This window comes from Hoplias malabaricus, chromosome Y, assembly GCF_029633855.1.
Source record: "Hoplias malabaricus isolate fHopMal1 chromosome Y, fHopMal1.hap1, whole genome shotgun sequence".
Taxonomy (NCBI): domain Eukaryota; kingdom Metazoa; phylum Chordata; class Actinopteri; order Characiformes; family Erythrinidae; genus Hoplias; species Hoplias malabaricus.
In genome coordinates, this window is record NC_089820.1 from 71,970,121 (window position 1) to 71,994,104 (window position 23,984).

Below are 23,984 nucleotides of genomic sequence, written 5' to 3' on the forward strand. Positions count from 1 at the left end.
ATGAGGTGACAACACTCTGTGTCTGTGTGTGTGTGTGTATGTTTTACAGGAGGCCAGTGAGGCATATCTGGTTGGTTTGTTTGAGGATACAAACCTCTGCGCCATTCATGCCAAGCGCGTCACCATCATGCCCAAAGACATCCAGCTTGCCCGCCGGATCCGCGGAGAACGTGCTTAAACCTGCCCCCCTCCAGCCCCTAAAGCCTCCCTATAGCTTCCCTGAACCACCTTTCATCAGCACCCAACCCACCCCCACCCTCAACCTCCCTACCCTTGACCTCCCTGTCCTCTTCTATAAGTGTGGATCAGATCATTGAGATTAAATTGTTAGTTTTTTTTTTTGTGTGTGTGTTTTTTTGTTTTTTTGGTGTTTGTGTGTTTTCTCGGAATTGCGCAAGCATACGTGTGCAGAACTTGTGTCCAATTATTTTCCGCACATCAACGTAGCTGTTAAGTCGTGGGTCCGGGTCCATGGGGTTTGTTCTGTAGGGTGTAGAAGGGAATTAATAAGACTTATTTCAGAGTTGTTTTTTTTTTTGTTTTTTTTTTTTTTTTGTTTTGTTTAAATGGATCTTGAGCCCTGTCCATACATCTCTCGCCTCTGAAACACTTCCAAGTCAGAGCTGCACAATCCGAGGAACCAACTGATCCCCACAACGTGTGATATTCAGGAACTGCATTATTAAAGTTCCATGATTAGAGAACATTTGAACATTGTGGGGAAACTATTATAACAGCTGTTAGAATATGAAAATCAGCCCCAATTTACAATAAAAATTGCCACTTGTTAGATTGTGTTAGTTTGATTTGTTAGAGGCTCATTTTCATATTTTAGCACTGTGATGTAGTCTGAAGAAGTAGAGGATGCTAACGATGGAGCGGAGGCTGGAGCAGCTCAAACTCAGACAGGGCCCAGTTCAGAAAAGAGTTCCTCTCCTGCTCAGTTTTCAGAGAAATGGGATCAATACAGAAAGGTGTCAGGTCATGGGTCAGACACAGTTTAAACGAGGGAGTTTGTGATAAACTGTTTTTTAGGGGCTGAACACTCTGGGCTGACTATCGTCTGTCAGTTTCCACTCTGAGCTGGATTTGTGGAACTGTTGGTCTGAAATACTCTCTCTTCATCTGAAACATTTTCCTGTCTTTGTTGTTGAGTGCTTATATTTTATTATTGATTTTTTTTTATCTTTAATAGAGTGGTAGTTTGTCAGTGATTTATTTGTAGGCTGTTTCCCTCAAATTCAGGAAGGAATTGGTTTAATTTTGCTTTTAAGATTGGAATGGTCTGTTGGTTCCTTTGAGAATATAAAAGACATGTGAGTCGTTTCCTTTCTTCGTTTGTCTCATGAATCCTGGTGTCATTCTTTGGTGACGGCTCAGGTTTTTCTACATTTTTTTAACAAAATTAAAGAAGCATATCTTTGTGTTTTCAGAATTTACCAAATGGAAAAATAAACGTGTTTTTCCTGAACTATTTCTCCTGGACTCATTTATTAATTCATTCAGGCTCTTGGAGCGGGACTTTTACCCCAGGTCCCTGGATTCATTTACTCAACACCGAAAGAAAACAGCTGGAATTTAGAACATATTTTGGAATTCAGCTTCATTGGTTTGATGGAAAATGTTTGAAAAAAAGTAATCCCGATTTAATCCAGAAACATTGATGTGTTGTCCGTGTGGGTTTTTTCCGGGTGCTCCGGTTTCCTCCCATAGACCAAAAACACTTTGGTAGGTGGATTGGCGACTCAAAAGTGTGTGTGTGTGTGTGTGTTGCCCTGTGAAGGACTGGCGCCCACTCCAGGGTGTATTCCTGCCTTGTGCCCAATGATTCCAGGTAGGCCCTGGACCCACCGCGAACCTGAACTGGATAAGCGGTTACAGATAATGAATGAATTTATCGTCTACATAAACAATTTAATCTTTAATAAAGATACAATTAAACATAGAATATCTGTTTAAACGGAGACACATCAGATTAATCTGAAAGTTTGGAAAAGGATAAAATAAAAATAATAAATCTATTGTGGATGACTGATAATTTCCCTCATTTTTTCTATCGCATACGGTCATTCACTCATTCATTCATTGTGTTTAACCGCTTATCCAGTTCAGGGTGGGAGCCTACCCACTAATAACTGAACGCATATTATTATAAGTTAGGAAATATATAAATATTTTGTTTGTACTTTTATAAATAAATTAATATTACGGATACAATATATTTTATCATTTGTATGAATATATTTTTTTACTTTTGTCTCGGCTTAAAGCGTGACTCGCTGAATTTAGTGATCAATAAATATGAATTACTAATATATATAATATATATTATTATTCATAATATATATTATTTTTTTTATTTGTTTTCCTTTTTTATTTTAATTTTATTGGTTAGAAGCTCTAACAGAGACTTTTAAGCGATTCCTTTTCCTTTTCCGCTGTGGGAGCCAGTGGAAGTGGCCGCGTGCGTTGACATAAAAAATAAAAATTACATTGAAATCAATTTAAAAGGAACCTCTGAATAAACTCGTCCCCGGATCGCAGAAACATGGCCTTCGAGCAGATGAGAGCGAATGTGGGGAAATTACTGCGGGGCATCGACAGGTAAACAACAAACACAACAGTAAACAAATAAACAGCAAAAACAACAACGTATGCTTTTTAATAAGAGCATAAACACCTCAGATGTGGTTCTGTTTGTGTAGCGTGCTATAAATGGTTTATTACGGTGTTTGGTGTAGTATAATGTTACACGTTTGTTTATACTGTGTTGTTTATTAAGATGTTCACACATGCAATATTACTGAGAAAAAATTCACATGTTGCATTCACATAGTATAAACCAACCAAAGAATAAAAACCTAAAACATCAGGAAGAAAATTTACAACAGAATATTAAACTTATAAAATATTCTCTGAAACAAGTTTTGCTATGGTCTTTAAAACGCGAAACACAACTGAAACCTTAACTCAATGTTGTAACAGGGATCCTGTAAAAACGATATAGACAGGTTTAATAAACATTTAACCACATTCTTAGAAATTGTATTGAGGTACAACAGTGTAATGTACCTTTTAAAGGTACAGCAGTGGTGTTAAAATCCAGTTGTTTTCCCTAAAATTTAATTACGTTCTCTTCTTCAGGAGGAGAGGTGGATTTCTGTAATCTTTCATTATAGAACTGTGTAAAATATAAGAACATGTATCCTGAGATGAAATGGGGTGTTTGGACTCAACACACATTTACATTCTACAATAATAATAGAATAATGTACATTTATGTTCCCCTGCAGCAGAACCATAACCAGGTCAGAACTACTTAAATTTTATATTTGTTTAAAATGGTTTTCTGCTTGAATACCGTCTTAAACATCTGAATGTATTGATTGACTACGTAAAAGTAATAGAAGCTTGTGAGATTCTGTCTTAGACATTTACTCTAGAACCACAGCGGAACGTCTCTGAGCTTCTGATTCTCTGGTTGTGGATTATTCTGCTATGGAATAAGGGTATGATCCAGAGTCAGTGCTGCATCTGAGTGGAGCTGGATTAAAACAGCAGATTAAACCGTTATGTTGTGTATGTTGTGTTAAGGTATAACCCAGAGAACCTGGCGACACTGGAGCGGTATGTAGAGACCCAGGCCCGGGAGAACGCATATGACCTGGAGGCCAACCTGGCTGTGCTGAAACTGTGAGTACACACCTGGGAGAACCAGAGAGACCCAGATTACACTCATCCTCCTGTCTCTCATCATCGAGCGTGAATATTTACCACTTGACCTCCGTCATCACACACACGCTCTCTCTATTTCTCTAGGTATCAGTTTAATCCTGCATATTTTCAGACCAGTGTGACGGCTCAGATTCTGCTGAAGGCTCTGACTAATCTTCCCCATACAGACTTCACTCTGTGTAAGTGTATGATCGACCAGCCTCACGTATCCTTTCAGTGCAGTGTGTGGACACCAATGGTGCTGCAGAGTTCAGACAGACAGGTTAGAGGACAGTACAGATCCCAGAATCCATGTCTGAGGAGCGCATTACACAGAAACATGCTCGCGTCTCACTCTGGCTTTACATTATTCAAAGTCTCTGTTTCCAGACGGAATACACAGAGTTCCCTGAGGTGGGAACAAGAGCCAGGGGAGACAGATGGAATGAGTGTGTTTCTCCAGCCTCTTATTGAATACTCATTTTCACCTAAACAGCTCTGTGAAGCTAAAGCTAGCACTAGATTTTATAAACCAAACTTGTTTTTTTATTTCCTATTTTATCAATTTTAAACATGCAGAAAGAGGAAGGGAGAGAGGGATGAATTGGGGGCAGACAAAGTGGGGAGTGAGATAGAGAGGGATGAGTGGGGGGATAGAAGGAGGGGGATGAGTGGAGGGAGACAGACAGAAGTGGAATGAGAGAGGGATGCGTGGGGGATAGAGAGAGGTGTGAGTGGGGGATTAGATGGGGCATCAAAGGGATAAATGGGGGCAGACAGAAAGAGGGAGTGAGGTAGAGGGATGAATGGAGGAGCAGACAGGAAGTGAGATGGATAGAAGGTGGAGTAGGGGGATAGGGATGAGTGGGGGAGACAGAAGGGGAGTGAGAGAGGGATGCATGGAGGAGAGGTGTGAGTCAGATGGAAAGTGAGAAATAAAGGAATGAGTGAGGGGAGGATGGACAGAAAAAGTGGGAGTGAGAGAGGGATGATTGGGGCAAACAGAAAGGAAGTGAGAGAGGGATGTGAAGGGGGGATTGGGGGAGACACAGCAGGGGAGTGAGGGATGCATGCAGGGATAAATTGGTGTGAGTCAGATGGGGAGTGAAAGAAAGGAAGGAGTGAGAGGAGTACAGAAAGTGGGAGTGAGGGATGAGTGGGGGGGGGGCAGAAAGGGGGAGTGAGAGAGAGGGATAAGTAGTGTGGGATAGAGAGAGAAGGATGGGCCGGGTGTTCAGATGGGGAGTGAGGGATGAATGGGGAGGACGGACAGAAAGGGGAGTGAGAGAGAGAGAGTGGGGTATGACTGGTGGGGACACAAAGGGGGAGTGAGAGAGAGAGGGATGAGTGTGTGTGTCAGGTGGGGAGTGAGACAGAGAAAGGGGAGTGTGAGAGAATGAGACAGTAGGGGAGACAAAGGGGGAGTGAGATAGAGGGTCATGAGTAGTGGAAGGGACAGACAAAAAGGGGAGTGAGGAAATGAAAGGGATGGGGGGGCAGCAAAAAGGGGGCGTGAGAGATGAAAATGAGTGGGGTAAGGGACAGATGGAAAGTGAGATAGAAAAGGGATGAGTGGGGGATAGAGAGGGATGAGTTGCGGTGAAGGGGCAGAAAGGGAGTGAGAAAACAGATGAGGGTTAGACGATGGTGAGAGAGATGGGGGATGAGTGGGAATGACAAAGTGAAAGGGGGAGCAAGATAGAGGGAGGGATGAGTGGTGGGTCAGACAGTGAGTGAGTGAGAGAGAGAGGGATGAGTGAGGATGGAGAGAAACAGATGTGGGGTGAGTAGAGAGAGGGATAGAAACTGGGGAGGGGGGAGGGGGCTGTTGTAGGAGGCTGTTTCCTTGACAGCAGTGTCGCAGCAGGAGGAGCGACCAATCAGACAGATCCTGTACCTCGGAAACCTGCTCGAGACCTGCCACTTCCAGAGCTTCTGGGTAATACACACACTGGTACACACGGGCTCTTGCACACAATCTCAGACACGTTGATCTTGAGACTGAAAGTGCTAAAGGCTGTCAGCAGGTGGCGCACTTATGCCTTCTCTCTCCTCACTGTGTGTGTGTGTGTGTGTAAGGCGAGTCTGGAGGAGAACCGGGAGCTGATTGATGGAATCACAGGGTTTGAGGACTCCGTTCGAAAATGTAGGTAAAGCACGTGTGGGTTTCAGGAATGTTGTGTTTGTGAGAGAAGTTCAGTCTGTAATTATCTGGAACTGTGAAGTATACTTTTATCATAAAAAAGTGGATTTTATGGTAGTTGTGTATTCTTGTTTCACCATTGTACCAATGTTAACATTTGGTTTATCTGTTTTTGTGTGTGTGTGTAGTTATCTGTCATGTTGTAGGAATCACGTATCAGACGATAGAGCACCGCCTGCTGGCTGAGATGCTCGGGGACCCTCTGGGTGAGTCGAACAGAATCAGGATCGAACCCTCCACCATCAACAACATAGCTCCACCAATCAGAAACACACACACACACACACACTGTGATATCACATCGCCTCCTGAACATAAAAATTGTTATTTTAATATTAATATTCTCTACCCCCTCTTATCTTTCTGTTCTCTTTCTCACACACTTTCTCTCTCAGACACTCAGGTGAAGGTGTGGATGAATAAATATGGCTGGATGGAAAATGAAGAAGGTCAAATATTTATTTATAATCAGGAGGAGAGCGTGAAGCCCAAGAACATAGTGGAGAAGATCGACTTTGAGAGTGAGTTCTTAATTCACTTACCAACACACACAAACACACATCACACTACCCATAACGATATACACATTTCACTACATGCACACACACACAGAAGACATTAGAGTCAGTTTTGTTGGAGGAGAACTCTTAAGTTACGGGTGAGTGTAAAATCTCTGGAGACAGATCAGAGCGTGTTGCGGTGAGAACCCTGGCACAGCCCTGCTGGGGAGAGGAGTTTAGTAACATCTGATTATTCCTGAGTTAGTGTACAGTGGGTCTATGTTCACACCTGTACTTTGTCTTTTTCTGTTTCTGCAGGTGTCTCCAGCATCATGGCCACATCTCAGTGAACACACACACACACACACATACTCAGACGGTGACTTAAACCTCACACACCCCAGTATTGCAGGACTGCTTTGAGGATATTTATACCACCGCACTTGGCTTTTACTATACAAAGCCGTGAACACATAGCTACTGCTGATTTCCACTTTTCAAAATAAAACTTTATGTAAACCTTGTTCTGATCCTGATTCATTTCCGCTCAGTCTCACTGTCCTGACCCTCTGAACATATGCCTCGTTCCCATTTTCAGTTTCAATGGAGAATTCCTGCTTCAGGAAAACTGGTGATGGAGGTGAAATAAGAGTGAAGTATTTATAGAATACTGGACAATATAGGAGGAGCGCCCACCAAAGGCTCTGTCTCTGCAGCAGAGAGGTTGCATGGTCACCACTTTGTACCAAAGTCCATGAAAGAATCATTCATTCGTTCATTCATTGTCTCTAACTGCTTATCCCGTTCAGGGTTATGGTGGGTCCAGAGCCTACCTGGAATCATTGGACGCAAGGCAGGAAAACACCCTGGAAGGGGCACCAGTCCCTCACAGGGTAACACAAACTTACACATTCATTCATTCACTCACACACACACACACCCTATGGACACTTTTGAGTCACCAATCCACCTACTCATGCGTGTTGGTTTTTATTTTTATTTATTTATTTTTATTTTATTTTATTTTTATTTTTTAAAAACACCCCCGGAAGAAACTTGCGCAGACACTGGGCGAACACACCAAACTCCTCACAGACGGTGAGCAGGACTCAAACCCCCAATTCCAGGTCTGTGTGACACTTCCTGTTGCGCCACCATGCCGTCCCCATGAGAGAATTGAATGGTAGAAAAAGAACATCTCACCATCTCCTGTCCACAAGAGTTTGAAGTGTTTGTGATCCACACCATATACTGTGTGAACCACTTGGAGGCAACAGTGCGGCACTATCCCTGACCTTTAGGATCGCTGCTTCAAAAAAACTAAATATCACACAAAGGGTGCAAGAGGAGTCAAACCCTCCCTGATGGCTGGGTTAAACTGTTCACAAATGTGACCGTGTGAATGGCTGGGTAAAGGTATGACTGGGTGAGTGTGTGAAACTGTCCACAGGTGTAAGCCACTGAGTGTGTGAAATTCAGCCAAAGTAACTACATTGTGGAAAAATGAGGAAATGTCAGAGTTAACAGGGAGAGAGAGAGATGGAAAGAATGGGGGAATAGAGAAAAGAGTAAATACATAAAGAAGAGAGAGGGTATTTGTAATGTTTTGCTGTGTGAGGTCATGATGCTCAGAGAGCCGTTCTCATTTACTGCAGTGTTCTGATTATATTTGATAGAAACCAGTTTGGTTTTGAACTGATTTTTAAGTCATGTTTAACTCAAAGGAAAACGAAACATTTTGCCACAGGGAATGAATTGTCACCTAAACCCCAACCACTTGACGGTGATTGGTCGGTGATGCTTCACCCCTGCATTCTAATTGGCTGGTAGTTCATCAACCTGAGTAGTTCTCCTAGCCAATCAGTGAGGAAGAGGAGGAGTGACCGCATTAACCAATCCCAGAAGAGGGTCAGAGCCTGTGGTGCCCACAATCAGGCCAGCATTGAGGGAGGCTGTTCATGAATAATTTATGAGGCATTGTTCTGTAAATTCACACTTTTTCCTCCTAAATAACAAAAACACAGGTTTATTCACCCTCTTATCCCTGAATTCTTTGCACCCACTCACAGCTGCTGGTTCTGTTTCAGACCGATTCTGGAGTTTAACGCTGGACTCTGAAGTTACAGTCAGTTTGTTGTGAGTAAATGTTTACAGGACATTGGAAAGAGGAAGAGTTCGTTTGGAGAGAGGAATGCTGGGTGTGTCTGCCACAGAGGTTCATCAACATTCTTCAAATATTTCTTCTTCTCATGATTAATATTCATGAGACATTATTAATCACATCCTCTGAATTACTAATAATAAGACGTTAGTCTCCACCTTCTCTGCTTTATATTCATGATGCAGTTCTTCTTTTGGACAGTCCCTTAATTCCAATCTTTAAGTAAAGTTGTTGTATATATTTAATATTATACTGACTACATAATTATAATAATGTGTAATGCTGCAAAGATTGATGTTCTTTCATTTTATTGCAATTTTTCCAGACTCTATTTTTAATGTTAATGAACTACATGTGAGTCTGTGTTTGCCTGATCCAGAAAGCAGTTAATAATTATTTTTTGTTTAATACACAGTTATTTGATAATTTCCCCCACAAAATTTAGATGTCATCATTTCCTCAAACTCCTATCAGTGTGCCAGAATTTTACAGACCTCAGGTCCAAAAGGAGGTGAATTTATTTTAAAAAGCATTCATCAATTAATTCTGATTTATTAAAAACGTGGACATCTGATGTTCTTCATAATACATTTTTAAGCTAATTCATTTTAATGTGTTCCAGATTTGACACCTGCAATGCATTTCAGAAATATTAAAACAGAAATAAGTCCCCAACTGTGTTCATCACTGTCATTCTATCCTCGTTTTATCCTGCTTCAGAGACGTTTATTTTGGACTGGAATCTACATCATGCTTTGTCCCTCTGTTAAATAGTTCTCTGCTGCAGAGCTGTATTGGAACTTCACCATACAATTCTACTGGATCTTCCACTCCTACCTACCTACGTCGCCATCCCCTGGCTCCTGTTGAACAGCTCAACACGCTTGGAAGAGGACTAACTGCCTATACCTGCTCTGTTACTCACTGTCTGATACTGTGCGTGATTCAGGGGCGAGTTCGGCTGTGCTTTCCAGACGCCTCATCACAGAGGAGCAAACTCATGATTTGTTAAAACATAGAAACATCTTCTTATACATTTAGTAAAAAGTCCTAATTTCTATAAAACATGCCACTGACCTGAGCTTCTGACTGAAGATGAAGTGTTTAAACAGGATGAGGTGGTTACAGAAAATTAATAAATGACTTGTGATAAAATTAATAAATGAGTGAATATATTATAAATTCTGGTTTTGTCTGAATGTGATTCACAGTGTGTTTACAAATCACTGCTCTGTTTCTGTTGGCTTCTGTTCCAGCTGCTTGGAGCTGGGCCAGTTAGAACTTTAATTTTAGTGGGCAATGGGAGTATCTGGTGTTTAACCCGCCTTCGTTTCCCAGAGTTGCCTCGCCCTCCCCTGTTGAATATTAACCAGGCGCGGGCGGGTCCCTCGAAAACCCCGCCCCTTCGCTGTGCGCTGTATCAGAGCTCCGCGGCCGCTCTGGACCTGACTGACTGCTCCGCTGTTGACTGAAACGCAGCGAGTTCATTTCGGCTGAGAGACTCGAGGCGTCCGCTCTACACGACCATGGTCGATTACCACGCAGCCAACAACGCCTCCTCCTCCGGTCCAGCAAGCTACATGGAGCCGGAGAGTGACTGGGACCGGGACTTGCTGCTCGACCCGGCCTGGGAGAAGCAGCAGAGGAAGGTGAGCTATCGGGCGGCTGCGCGCCGCAGGAAACCCCGGGGATGAGCTCCGGGGCCTAATGTATATTTTGCTTAAACGCTAGCCATTTAAAAATCGTTCAAATGGTCGCGGTATAAAAATTAATATAGTGAAATCGGAGCCGTGGATGCTGACCGTGAACTTAGGAAAATGCTCTTCTTAATGATATTAGAAACGACCTTAAAACTGAGACCGTTTAATCCGCGTTTTAAATATATTAATTAGTCTATTAAACATGTAAAGATAGATTGGAGTAGGATGCAGAAGTTCAGCTCACCCGCTTCTTGTTCGATTGTCCACATTCCACCTTAAACAGTGCAGCAGTGGAACCGTGGCGCCGCTGTTTAAAGTGGAACTGAGCCCACAGCAGTCTTTCAGCTCGGCCGAGCGTTCCTGGAATTCTGGAACACTGTTCCACTGTTGTGGGGAATGTCTGGGACAGATGTGGGGAACGGCTGGACCAGACATGGGGAATGTGGTTCTGTAGGGACAGATATGGGGATATTTGAGGGCAATTACTGGGTGGGTGATTTTGAGGCGGATTGGATAACTCCACAGGTTTTCGAGGCAGATTTAGGGGAATGTTAAAAGAAGATTTTGGGGCAGTTTGTGTGGATTAGTAGGGGCCAGTTCGAGGGCGTTTTCAGAGCAGTTCGGTGTGGGGTATTGGCGTGTGAATGGAGACAGGCGGAGCGGATGAATGCCATTCTGCTCTTTTTCTTCTCCACCCTCGCTTAGTGAGAGTTTCCGGTCTCCCAAGACCCCCTGTCTCCGAACCGGTGCAGTTTCTGCGCTGATCGGATCGATCAGGTTGATCGTGTTGATCTGTGCAGGCCTGCATAGGGAACATAAAGAAATACATGATTAAAACACTGCCCTTTTTAAAATCAAATTGGAGTTCGGATGATATGATTGGTCCAGCGCCACGTCACTTAATCCTGATGCGTAATCTGATTGGACCAGACGTCTGAGGTAAAATTTAGTGTTCCTTGACACGTTCAACTTTTCTGCACCTTTAGCCGCTCGAGCGCTTTAACTTTAACTGTTTATTTACTGATGATTCCTTCTAAAACCTGCGCATTCTCTAATGTTTTTGTCTGTGTTTACACACTGTGTGCAGTGCTGCTGTTGGCCTGTCGAGTAAATCCAAGTGTGTTTACCTGTGGCAGGTTCAGGTTTGGTGTGTGTAATTAAAGAGAACTGCCCTCAAATTGTCCTTCCAGCTCAGACTTGTCTTCACGCCATTTCTCCCTTTATTTTGAATTTGATAAGCTCTTTATTCTGGACACTTGTCAGAAACCTATGGAGTGTGAAGAGTTTGTAATGTCCAGTTGCATTTGGTTAAATTTAGCTCCAGAATTGCGCCCTTCTGGATGTCTCTGCCCTGTAGGATATAGGAGGTTTGGTTCTGGACGTGTTCTGGAGATTATACTGTGTTTTTTTTTATCTGCTGCTGTTTGTTGACTTGCTGAAGATCTCTGTGAAGTCACACAGGTGACTCCAGAGTCCAAAACTTCTCCAGGCTCTGTGTACTGGGTAATTCAGAGAAGGGCCCAGGGTGTGCTTGAGGTAGATTTGTCAGGTTTTGGAGGTTTGTTCGGTTTATGTTTTGTCAGGTTTTAGATGTTTGTTTAATGTAGTTTTGTTTGTGGGGTTGGTTCTGTTGGGTTATGTCAGGTTTTGGATGGTGATAATGTGCAATTATTTGTCATTGTACAACATACAACAAAATGTGTCTTTTGCATGTAACCCATCTGTGGCAGTGATCACACATACACGTTAGTGTACTAGGGGCTGTGAGCACACACCCAGAGCGGTGGGCAGCCATCCCCTGGGCCTGGGGAGCAGGTGTGGGTTCAAATTGGGTTTTGGAGGTGTGTGGGAGGAGTGTTGTACACACTGATTACCAAGGTTGCACCTGAAGACAGGATACTGTTGAGCTACACGTGGTTTCTGGTCCGTGTGATGTTGCTGCAAGACTTGGCTGAATGGGAAAATGTGTCTGATTTAATTTAAGTCCGCCGTCAGCCGAAATCTCGGTGCGAGGCATTGATTGGGTCTGGTTGGAGACATATCATGATGGAACTGATGAACAATTAAAGGTTGTTTAAGTATGTGCTTGTTTATGCTCAGGTTTGACTCAGTTTGATGAATAAGAGATTAAGGTAAACTTTTTTTTTTTTTAGAGGAATGTCCTAACCAGCTCTTTACTCTCGTGTGTTTCCCTACATGTAGTGCACAGGGCACTTTTCAGGACACACCCCATGAAGCCAATACTGACATGCATGCACGCCGCTAGATGCAACTCGAATTTAAGTCAGAGCAGATTGTAAACAGACTGGGTATTTCACAGTCTGCTGTTTGTATAGATACACAAAGGAAAAAAACATGTAAAAATGGGTAAACTCGGTCAGCGCTGTCTCTACACACTGCAGTTGGAGCTGGAGATTAGAATAGTACTTTGTTGCGGCTACGTTCCACCTTAAATGGTTCAGAAACAGCGCTGTAGCGTGCGTCAGTTTTGCATCATTTAAGGTGGAATGGAAAATTAGAATGTGTGGCTCACCATGTTCTCCTACAGGTAATACTCATTATTTGGGGATATGTGCATCCAGCACTATGTAATATATTGTACTTTTTCATAGTTTTACCATTTAATCTGTCCTCCACTGTAGAGCTCCACTGTTCGAGCATGTGTTTACTTTCTCTTCTCTGTTCTGATTGGCTGTTGAAGGGACTCATTCAGCCTTGAGTTGGTGGAGAGTTTAAACTATGTGACTACCTCCAAAGTTGGGTAGAAAAATCAAACGCTAAAAGTTGTGTAGTGTAACCCAGCTTAATGATATGCCAAAGAACACTGACTTCATTCAAGCAACCACAAAGAAGCATGCTAACACAGGTCAGCAGCATTTCACAGTTGTGACAAATATTCTCGAGTGTAAAAAGCTGTTCAGTTAGGCTATACTATGTTTTTCTATTTGTACTTATGGAAATTTACTTTTTCATGGCTCTGAAACATAAATGTTTTTAATGTGCAGTTAATAAAAAGTAAATGTTGTTAATTCAAGCTTATATCTTATTAGTGATGCAGAACACTGGTTTAACAAAATAAAATATGTAAGTATAGCAATATAAATATCAGGATTTATAGGCATTTGTCTAGTAGTTAAAATAGATAACGTAGGTATCGGTACTCAGTATCAGCATATACTTGAACATGAAATATCTGTATCGAAAGGGAAAAAGTGGTATCGGTGCTAATATGTTACAAAACAAGAGTAAAGAGAAGCTAGGCAAGCCTAGTTTTGTTGTACTGCCATTATCAATATAGCCGTTGTCACAGAGGTGTTTCTGGCACCTACCAACTTGTGTTTTTGGACTGTGGGAGGAAACCCACGCAGACACGGGGAGAACACACCAAATAGAGCTGTGCTATTTTAAATGTGTGAGTAAGATATGTGTGTCTGAGTGTGAGAATTTGTGAGAGTGTGTGTAAACTGTCTCTGTATTCGTAAGTTCCTGTTGATGTTGTAATGTTCTTTTTTTGTGTAGCATTACAAAGTTAACACTAGGAAGTTTTGTCACATTGTTTAATGTGGAGAAGTAAACATCATGCTGTTTTTTGTGTGAGAGAGAAAGACTTCCAGAGAGCGACCTGAAAATGAACAATGAACAGAACAGTACAGACTTTACTACAGCAGTGTGTGTAGGTGAATGAGGTCACTGGGTGTGTGTGAATACCTGTCATCATCTCAATTCACACACCTCCTGTTTCAAAGAGATATAGAAAGATAGTTTGTGTCTGTATGGTAGTCGGACGCTATCTGATTATTCCTGAGCGTCTGGCTTGAGGGTTGATCACTGAGCGAATGCCGGACTCCCTGTTAGTCATGTTTGTGATGTCACCACACACACAGATATTTAGTGGTTTCTGATTGCTCACTGTGTTCTCGCATTCAGTCTTGTTGTAGTGTGATTAACGCATGAGGACAAGTGTGTTTAGAGGTAAAAATATAGAGAAGAAATAACAACAATTAAAAAAATATATTTGAACTTGTGTAAATCTCATTGACTTTCAGTAAAATGTATGCACCACACACAACATGTACATACCTAACATACACATGCACATAGGGATGGGCGATATTTTTCATTCCACCATGCATCTCAAAATATTATTGTGGTATATGGTATTACCGTAAGCATCTCTCACACTCATCACACACCACACATACATGCATTTCACCCACACCGCACATACAAGCGTCTCACACACACCCACACATACATGTGTCTCACACACCCCACACGTACATGCGTCTCTCTCACGCACACACAATGCATGCATCTCTCTCAAACACACACACAACTACACATGCATGCGTCTCTCTCTCTCTCTCTCACACACACACACACACGTGTGCACACAACACATTGGCATGCATCTCACACACAAATATGCATTACAAATACATGCATCATCACACACTACACACATACATGCACTACACACACTACACATACATGCATCACACACTTACATGCATAACACGTACACACTACACTTAAATGCATCACAAAAACACACATACTTGCATTACACACCTGCATTCATAACACACACATATAACACACTGAATGCCGATATAAGAAATGATATTATACACATAGTGAAAAATAATATTTTATGAATATGAAGTTTTATGTGTTATTTCAATTTCATCTCTCAATATTCAAATGACAATCAAATTTCCATATTTAAATATGTTTAAGACAAAGGTTTTCATTGGGTGTCTTAACTTTTCCTCATATATTGAAAATAAATTACATTGCAAATTACATTGGCTCTGTACACGAGTTAGTACTTAAAAACTTAAACTTCAAATATCGATATGAACAATATAGCCTCACTCCATATCCCACTCTGTTCTATCCTGCTATATTTTAATATATCAGTATGCCGCCCAGGGACGGCACGGTGGCAGGTAGTGTCGCAGTCACACAGCTCCAGGGACCTGAAGTCATGCTCCGGGTGACTCTCTGTGAGGAGTTTGGTGTGTTCTCCCCGTGTCCGCATGGGTTTCTTCCGGGTGCTCCGGTTTCCTCCCACAGTCCAAAAACACACGTTAGTAGGTTGATTGGCGACTCAAAAGCGTCCGTAGGTGTGACTTACTGTGTGTGTTGCCCTGTGTATTCCCACCTTGCGCCCAATGATTCCAGGTAGGCTCTGGACCCAGCGCGACCCTGAACAGAATAAGCAAAATGAATGAATGAATGATTATACCGACCAGACCTACACACACACTACACATACATGCATAACACACACACACTACACAACAGTGAATGTGTGTGTGTTTGTAAATACGATTCTGTGAGGGGAAAAGAATGCCCTGCAGAATATCAGTGGACAATTTTTGCCCTTAGTTCAGTTTCGGAGGAATGTGCTGTTTAATATATTTAAGTGCAGTAGTTTGGTAGACTTTGTAACAGTGCAGTAATAGGTGATGCACTATATATCTCCGGCCAATAAGTTATTTTGACAATTTGTGGATTTATTATTATTTTTTTAAATTATTGTTATCTGTGCAAAATTATTGGAACTTTTGCTGATATTACAGGCGATACCTTTATTGTTTACAACTATGCCGTGTGGACACTTTTCACAGTTTCTGCAGAGAACAGTCTCTAAGTTTACATTTCTCGGTTTTAGGGGTGAAAACTATTTTAAAATGTCAGTGATGCTCAGTCCATACATGCACAGATAGCGGTGTAAAAACACACACACACACACACAGCAGGTTGTTATGGAGACGGTTATTATTGGTTATTATTTTTTCTCACGTGGTGTGTTTTATGTTTAGAGAAACGGCCACCTCTTACACTGAGACAGAATTAGTGTCTAGAACACTTCACAAACTAATATGCATAGCAGTCTGCTGACTCAGATCTCACACATTAACTGTGTGAAAAAAAGATTTAAATATTCTGGAAAAAAATGTAAATGTTCTTTTTAAATGCTCGATCTCACTGTTAAACTCACACTGCGACTGTAAGCAAAACTTGCTCTTAATCTTGAGTGTGTGGAGTGTAAACTCTGCTCACTCAGTTCCCTCTCATAAACAAAACCTGAATCTAGAAAATGAGGAGAATCGCTCGTGCGTTAATGTTATGCACCTTACACTTTCTAATATAACTTTCTAAAAACACTTTCATAAAACATTTCCTGCCAGGAGCAGATATTTAAAATGGAAGACGGAGAGAAGTTCTGTCACTGCATCCGACATTCGGCTCTGACTCGGAATCAGAATTCAAGCAGATGGTCAGTGCTGCTCTGCTGTAAAACTATAACCGATAATAATGTATGTAAAAGTGTCTTCTGGAGTAGCTCCGCCTCTTCGGGTCGTATCACACTGAGAACCAGCAAAAACAGCCCCCCACCCCAAACGAGAAAGATAAATATTTCCAAAAACTATTTCATTTATTATTTTTTTCCCCCTTCACGTTTTCTCTAAAACATAAATAAAAATAAGAGTTCTGTGTTTTCTACCTTCTCTCCTGTCCTCATTCTGCCACATGAGGGTGGTAGGGAGTGAGCTAGTGCAGCCAGTTACTAAATAAACACAAAATCCAAAAGTGACGGAGAAGCTGCATCATTGATGCCCTGTCAGTGAAGATCATGGTGGTCAAATTACCGCACTGTGCCATCCATGTCTGAGATGCACACCATGCGTTTCTGCACCTCGACACTGACACTGCTTGTTACGTTGGGAATGTTTCACAAAGAGGAAAACAGAGGAAATAGGAAAAATACATAGTTGCTGTCGGTAAAAGGGTTTTATAATAATTTAGGTTCTAAAGCCTATCTGTGTTCTTTTACAGTCTGTGTCGCTGGGTAACACACTAAAGCAGTGAGGAGTTTGCTCTGAGGGATATTCATATTAATGTTGTTAGTCAGGGTTCCACATGCACATAATCTCTACATAAGTAATTAAACAGACCCCCTGTTACTCCCCTACTGAATCACTAAACATACCACTTAATCATCCCCTACTCATCCCCTTAGTTACTGACCCACTACTGACCATCACCTGACAGAGAACTCCTCCCAGGATTGAACATGATTAACCAGCTTTTTTTTTAATTGAACCTAGGTTGAGAGAATTGTAATAGGGAAATGGTTTAGATAACTGTTATTTGATAACAGTATGGTTTTAGATGGATGTTTTAAGGTATGTGTGTGTGCGCATCTTGAACATAATGTACCTTACCTCACTGTTAGACAAACCTTCAGAACGGACCACAGTCGCAGCACAGCTGTAAAACTCTGAACCTTAGCCTGCTGTAAAACTACACACTCACACACACGCGCTCACATTTTTACACACACACAAGTAGTTTAGCTAGCATGAGTCATAAGAATAAAGTGCTGTGTTAAAAGGATGTGAGTGCTGACATCACTAACACATTTAACCACAGTAACACATTTCCTGGGTGTTGTGCCATGGTGTGTGAGAGTTTGGTTCTGGTGGGCCAGGTTTTGGCCTGTGCTGTAAATGGAGGATAGTGATTGAAACTCCTGGTTTAAAGCATTTTCTCACGCTGAGTTGCAGGTTGGTGAGTGGTTTGCCCTGACTCGGCCGAGCCAGGATAAGGAAGTTGTGGTTCCTGTGGTTTCTCTCATTTCCTCTTAAACATTTAAAATATGATTGTTATTCTGTGTCTTATAATTAAATCATCAGCGTTTCCATAAAATATCAGATTGAACGCAAGTGACTTAGACCCTTCCTCACCACTCCAAACCACTGGGGTACGCAGAGGGTTATATGTGGATATACACAGTTAGAAAAGGTTATGGATGGTTATAAATAGAAGTGCAGGGTTAGAAATGTGTAATTGTGAAATCTACTGAAGGTGAACACACTGCATCAGGCGAAAAATTAAAATATCAGAAAACTGTAAACACCAGTGTGTAGCCAACACTCATGTCTACAAAGTTCAAAGCTCTAAAGACAACTTCATAAATGTTCACAATATGTTTTTTCACTGTATATCAGTACTTTTGAAAATAGGTTTTTGGGAAGTCCATGTTTAGAGTTAATTTAAACAAAAAACAGATGCAAGACATAGACTTCTCTCACATTATTGTTGCAGGATTTGTGCTGAATATTAGCATGTGTAGCTTTTTGAGAATAAACATTTTTCGGTAGGTGAAATTTGTTAAAATGTCAAGATGTATCGGATCACCTCAGACATGGCTGAAAGGCCTCCAGAAGGTTAAACTCAGCAGTTGTGGTTTTGTTGAGTGTCAAGCAGTGTGTGTGAACAACTTTCACAACTTTAACGGAACTCTACAAATGCAGAAAGAGCCACCTTCCTCCACTGACAGTACGCAGTCACACAGCTCCCCTTATTTTCCTACACAACATTGTACCTGTTTGGGGGTGGGAGATATGGTGACCAAAGTCAATGCAGAAGCAGAAAGTTGGCTTTAGCCTTAAAGCCTCGAAAACCAGTTTTTCTTTGGGTCGCAGGCTTTTTTCAGGTTGAGAGCGTTTCTACATGGCTTTTTCATTGTGTATGGTGTGATGTTATGAGATAAACCTTCTCCTGATAAAGTCAAGGAAGGAAGTGTCAGGAACTGCATCAGGGAACAGGACACGGTTCTATCTGCAGGATAACATGGCCCTAACTGACTGCAGAGTTCATAAGTAAGGAGGTGAAGGATCAGAAATTTGTTTTTAATCCAAATCACCTCATGGAAGTGGCTTCTGAATTATTCATTCTTTCATTCAGTCTTTGTAACCACTTATCGAATTCAGGGCTACAGTGGGTCTAGAGCCTACCTGGAACTGACTGGGTGCATGGCAGGAAAACAAACTGCAGAGCGACAAACACTCATACATTCACGCACACCTATGGACACTTTTGAGTAGCCAATCCACCTACCAATGTGTGTTTTTGGACAGTGGGAGGAAACCGGAGCACCCGCTAGAAACACATGGTCACGGTGAGAACACACCAAATTCTTTGCAGACAGTCTTTTGGAGTTGGGTTGGTGAACACACAACCCCAGGACCCTGGAGCTGTGTGACAGCAGCCCTACCTGCTGTGCCGCCTGGCTGCTGAATAATCATGCACTAAATTACTCACTCACTCACTGTAGCCATGTTTCTCACAGCTGATAATACTCACAGCTAGATAAAACTGCATGCATGACCCCGGCTGGTGTAGGACAGATGTTTTTTGTGTAAACATCTGTAAGTCATACTGTGCGGGTTCTGCTGGCCGGTACCGGTTCTGCTGAGCCCTTAAGGAGAAAGTAGCAGATTTTTAAATCATAAGCCAGCAGCTCCACTGAGTTTGTTTTTTCTGACTTCCATAGAAGTCCAGTCTGCTTGTTCTCTCTCTCTCACCCTCTCCATCTCTCTATTCCTCTCTATATCTCTCTATCGCTCGATCTTCCTCTCTCTTTCTCTCTCTCACATATGCTCTCTCTCTGGGACAGGAAGTTGGGTGTGTCTGTTTTTTCTTCCCTCTCTTCTTCCTCTTTCCTCAGCGCCTGTGTTTTTGTTGCCTCACTGGTCACTTTAGCGTGTTTCGGGGGTCTCATGTTTTGCGTTCCTGCACTCAAATGACACACACACACACATACACACACACACACACTCTAAAGCAAACAGGCCTCTAAGTGACAGGTTTTATTTATTTATGGGTAGTCAGTTTTTTATTTGTGTCGTGTGTGTGTGTATGACAGTGGTGAGCAGTCAGGATGCTGTTTGTAATTTCTCTGTAAAATGCATGGATTTCACTCTGACGTTTTTGAGGATATGAGCAGTCTTAATATTCCTGAGGCCCGGTTTAGGTCACTAGGCCACAGTAGTGCAGAGATCCTCACAAGGTGTGTGTGTCTGTGTATGTACCTTTGTCACATTACAGAGGCAGCGGTGGTGTGGTTCAGCTTTTGCCTTATAAGGAAAAGTGTGTGAGGAGGAGAGACAGGAAGAGAGTCACAATACAAACCGGCCTGACTCGCCCAGTCACATTCTCTCTCTCTCTCTCTCTCTCTCAGTGATAAAAACGTAAAGTTAAATGCTGTGTGGTAGTGAATAATTTATAGTCTATGATAAATGATTCGTGGTTATTATAGAACGTTTAAGGTTAAATTTGTAACAATTACAAAATATTCTTTAATAGTTATGAGATTTATATTTGAACAGCTATTTTTTCAGATTTTAGATGAACAATAGTAGTTTTCCAGTACTTATATTTAATAGTAACTAGTGGTGCTCAGTATTTTACAACAGTTTGCATAAATATTTTTTAATGACACACTGAAGAACAGTTGTTCCATAACACTGAGGGTTTACAGCAGGTTTCATTAGTTTTCATCTGAGGTTATTACATGAGAGCGTATTTGAGGCTTGTTTACAACTAAATATAAAACGTCCCCTGGTTCCGAAGGTAGTGTTAGACCACCTTCCCTCTGTTCTCAGCCATGTGGTCGAGGGGTAAGCGATGAGGGAGACTCCTGCGCAATGTGCAGGTTAAGTGTTTAAACACATTAACAGCATGTCTCTGGAGACAGGCCTTTTTTCTGAGACCGTTTCCTTTAAGGTGGTTTAATGTTGTTTAAGGTGGCTAAGGAAGATTTAATTCATCTTTGGGTTTTTCTTCTTATTTGGTGAAAGTCTCAGCTGCACACGCCCAGTAGGTTCCACCTGCTCTGTTCCACGTTCCTGAAATATTCTCTTTTTAGGTTTAGTGCTGTTCGGAATAACATGAGTTCCTCACATTCCTGAAATGGCTGTCGTTTTTCCAGATGCAGGGTTTACAGCCCCGGTCCAAACCTCTGTTAGAACCAGAGCAGCGCTTAAAATCCCTCTCACGCGTGTGCACACACACACACACACACACACACACACACACACACACACACACACTGAAGTTCTGAAACGAATATCCTCTCCTTTGGAAGTGAGACGTGATTAATCTGACCATGAGGTTTTTTTGCTGTGGATGTTACATTCCCACCAAACACACAAACACACCTCATTAAAAACACACACACACGCGCACACATTCCCAAGGCCTGAGTCTAAAACTTGATCCTCACCCCAAGCTCCACAAAGACAGGAAGCAGCATAAATAAATCAACAAATAAACCCAGATCCGCTCCGCAGCCAAAACTAGGGCCCAGAACTCCCTCAGAACCCCAGTACACTAACACAAACACACACACACAGGCTGAACCAGAACATAGCTGTGAGGATCTGAGGATTCCTCATCCTAGAGGAACTCCATCTCTCCAGAGAACACAATTACAATGTTCCACACACCAGTGCTGGGTGTTATATGCCACTGGGGGGGGCAGCAGAACACAGCTGGACTCCTCTGTGCAGAGGGGTGTACACAAACTTCTGGATGTGAAATAATGTAAATGTTGTGTAAAGTTTATGTAAAAGTGTGTGTGTGTGTGTGTTTAATGGTCGTGTTGTCATCACTGATATTCTCAGTCTGCTGCTGTTTTACACACACTAAGGTGAAATGGAAAATCTAAAGGAGTTGCGCTGGTGAATAAGAATACACCTGGATTTATCATCTGTGCTATTTAGGGTGAAATGGAAAATTAGTGTTGGTGGTGAATAAGCAGGACAGAAGTTATTTCTGACAGGTGTTGAAGCTGGAATGATACATGTTGAAGGAACTGGTGAATAATGTTGGAGGTGTGTGTGTGTGTGTATAGCCTCTCTGACCCAGCACACGCTCACTCAGTCAGGGAGTTTTCAGAGGTGATTGTGTTTGTGTTTTCCACAGTGCAGGACTAATTTGTGTTTGTGTTTATTGTTGTTTCTCTGTCCGTTACGGAGGAAGACAGTAATATTTGGAGACTGTAAAAATCAGATCTGACAGGTGTGTGTGCCGCACCCTGTTTGGTAGTTCTGCTGCATTCACACATTCTGCAGGTGTCCATGTGTGTGCTTGCGTCACACTCTGGGGTGTGTTAGGATGTTTGTATTAGCGAGAGTGAGTGAGTGTATATGTGTGCAGGAAGAAGTACGTTAAGGTGTGTGGGAGAGCGAGTGTACATGCCTGTGCAGGGTGTGTGAGTATTTTAAACGAAACATTTAAACCTGAGCAGATGTCTCAATGTATTGAGAAACTGATCTGAGAGTGGCGCCCCCTTCAGGAGAAAGTCTTTTTTAAACCAAACCAATTCTGATTCTTGAACTAGTTACTCTCCAGTAACCACTCCCGCTTTTTTAACCAGGACATAACCAAAGCCAGTGAGTACTGGACTGGTGCCTCCACTGTTTACAGCACAGTCAGATCAGAGTGACTGCTCCTCATGTCCTCAACATTCTCACAGACAGACAGACACACACACCTGTCCGGGGGGGATGTTGAGGTGGGTGGATATGGTGAGGGTGGACTCACTGAGGGGGATGTGCGGATCCATGTTTTGATTCTGCTTCAAAACAAAGCCCCCGTCACATACCCAGTAGTGGGGGGTGGTGTTGGTACAAGGGGGTTGAAGAGACTCATTATTCACTAAACTCAATGCAGTCTTTGTGTGTGTGTGTGTGTGTGTTTCCAGAGCTAAGTAATATTTTCCAACCCCGCTCTGACATTTTGTCTATGGATGATGAGTCTAAGCTGATCTGGGAGCAGTGGGCGGACTATCCTCTCCTCTAATAGACAAATATTAATAGAGCGCAAACACTATAACACATGTGCATGCTCACACACACAGCTGTGCTGCTTGTTTTTAAACCCTGTTACCACTCACTGTCCACTCTGAGACACTCCTACCTTGTTGGTCCACCTTGTAGGTGTAAATTCAGAGACATAAACTCTTCTGTTGCTGCACAGTTTGTGTTAGTTGTCCTGGCTGGATGTTTTTGGTTGGTGGACTACTCTCAGTCCAGCAGTGACACTGAGGGTTTTAAAAGCTCAAGCAGCATAGCTGTGTCTAATCCACTCGTACCAGCACAACACATGCTAACACACCACCACCATGTCAGTGTCACTGCAGTGCAGAGAATGAGCCACCACCCAAATCACATGCTCGGTGGGGGTCCAGACCATTTGAAGAAAGTGGGGGGTGGTGAGAACAGGTACTGAGTAAAGGGAACAGTGGAGCTGAGATGGGGGAAATTGAGGAGACAATGGAACTGGGAGAGAAGACAGTTGGTACATTGATGTGACAGTGGAGCTGAGAGTGTACAGTGAACCTAAGAGGAGAGATTGAGGGGACAGTGGAGCTGAGCAAGGGGGAGGTGAGAGAGGAGACAGTGAGTGGATGGTGGAACTGAGAGAGGGGCTGTGAAGCTCGGACATAGGCACAGTGGAGCTGAGAGTGAGCACAGTGAGGAGAAAGTGGAACTGAGAGGGTACAGTGATGGCAACGTTGAGCTGAGTAAGGGGAAATTGAGGGGGCAATGGAGCTAAGAGCATGTACAGTGAAGCTGAGAGTGTGTACAGTGAAGCTGAGAGTGTGTACAGTGAAGCTGAGAGGAGAGAATGAGGGGACAGTGGAGCTGAGTGAGGGACAGGTGAGATAGGAGACAATGTGGGGACAGTGGAGGTGAGAGAGGTGACAGTGAGGGGACATTGATGTTGAGAGAGGGTTCAGTGAGGGGAGCAGGTAGCAGAGGGGGTGGACAGTGGAAATGAGAGAAGGGCTGTGAAGCAGAGATAAGGGACAGTGAGAGGACAGGCACAGTGGAGCTGAAAGA

At 42.5% G+C, this 23,984-nt stretch overlaps 3 protein-coding genes across 7 annotated transcripts in view; all 3 read left to right on the forward strand.

The window, feature by feature from the left end:
• Positions 1 to 1,455, forward strand: part of LOC136679091 (histone H3.3A) — a 41,412-nt gene extending 39,957 nt beyond the window's left edge. For all 3 annotated transcript variants that reach the window (XM_066657378.1, XM_066657377.1, XM_066657379.1), the window contains one exon: positions 50 to 1,455. In XM_066657378.1, the coding sequence (XP_066513475.1) occupies positions 50 to 178 (129 nt within the window). In that variant the 3' untranslated portion in view covers positions 179 to 1,455. The remainder of the gene's footprint in view (positions 1 to 49) is intronic.
• Positions 1,456 to 2,446: 991 nt separating this feature from the next.
• LOC136678934 (eukaryotic translation initiation factor 3 subunit K) lies at positions 2,447 to 6,934 on the forward strand. 2 transcript variants are annotated; one of them, XM_066657130.1, is made up of 8 exons: positions 2,447 to 2,604; positions 3,595 to 3,693; positions 3,820 to 3,940; positions 5,576 to 5,653; positions 5,794 to 5,860; positions 6,046 to 6,123; positions 6,313 to 6,438; positions 6,736 to 6,934. In XM_066657130.1, the coding sequence occupies exons 1-8, from the start codon at positions 2,549 to 2,551 to the stop codon at positions 6,765 to 6,767; spliced, it is 657 nt and encodes a 218-aa protein (XP_066513227.1). In that variant the 5' UTR covers positions 2,447 to 2,548; the 3' UTR covers positions 6,768 to 6,934. The 2 variants fall into 2 exon arrangements, with proteins under 2 accessions (XP_066513227.1, XP_066513228.1); XM_066657131.1 differs by having other exon boundaries at positions 5,579 to 5,653.
• A 3,060-nt stretch (positions 6,935 to 9,994) lies between these two features.
• Positions 9,995 to 23,984, forward strand: part of LOC136679308 (alpha-actinin-4) — a 34,875-nt gene continuing 20,885 nt past the window's right edge. For both annotated transcript variants that reach the window (XM_066657759.1, XM_066657758.1), the window contains exon 1: positions 9,995 to 10,227. In XM_066657759.1, coding sequence (XP_066513856.1) covers positions 10,105 to 10,227 — 123 coding nt within the window. In that variant the 5' untranslated portion in view covers positions 9,995 to 10,104. The remainder of the gene's footprint in view (positions 10,228 to 23,984) is intronic.

Bases quoted from the DNA above. Each gene is read 5' to 3' on its own strand.
- LOC136678934 (XM_066657130.1), top strand. From the start codon at position 2,549: ATGGCCTTCGAGCAGATGAGAGCGAATGTGGGGAAATTACTGCGGGGC. The intron at 2,605-3,594 runs GTAAACAACAAA...TGTTGTGTTAAG, and splicing joins TTACTGCGGGGCATCGACAG to GTATAACCCAGAGAACCTGG. The intron at 3,941-5,575 runs GTATCCTTTCAG...ACAGCAGTGTCG, and splicing joins GTATGATCGACCAGCCTCAC to CAGCAGGAGGAGCGACCAAT.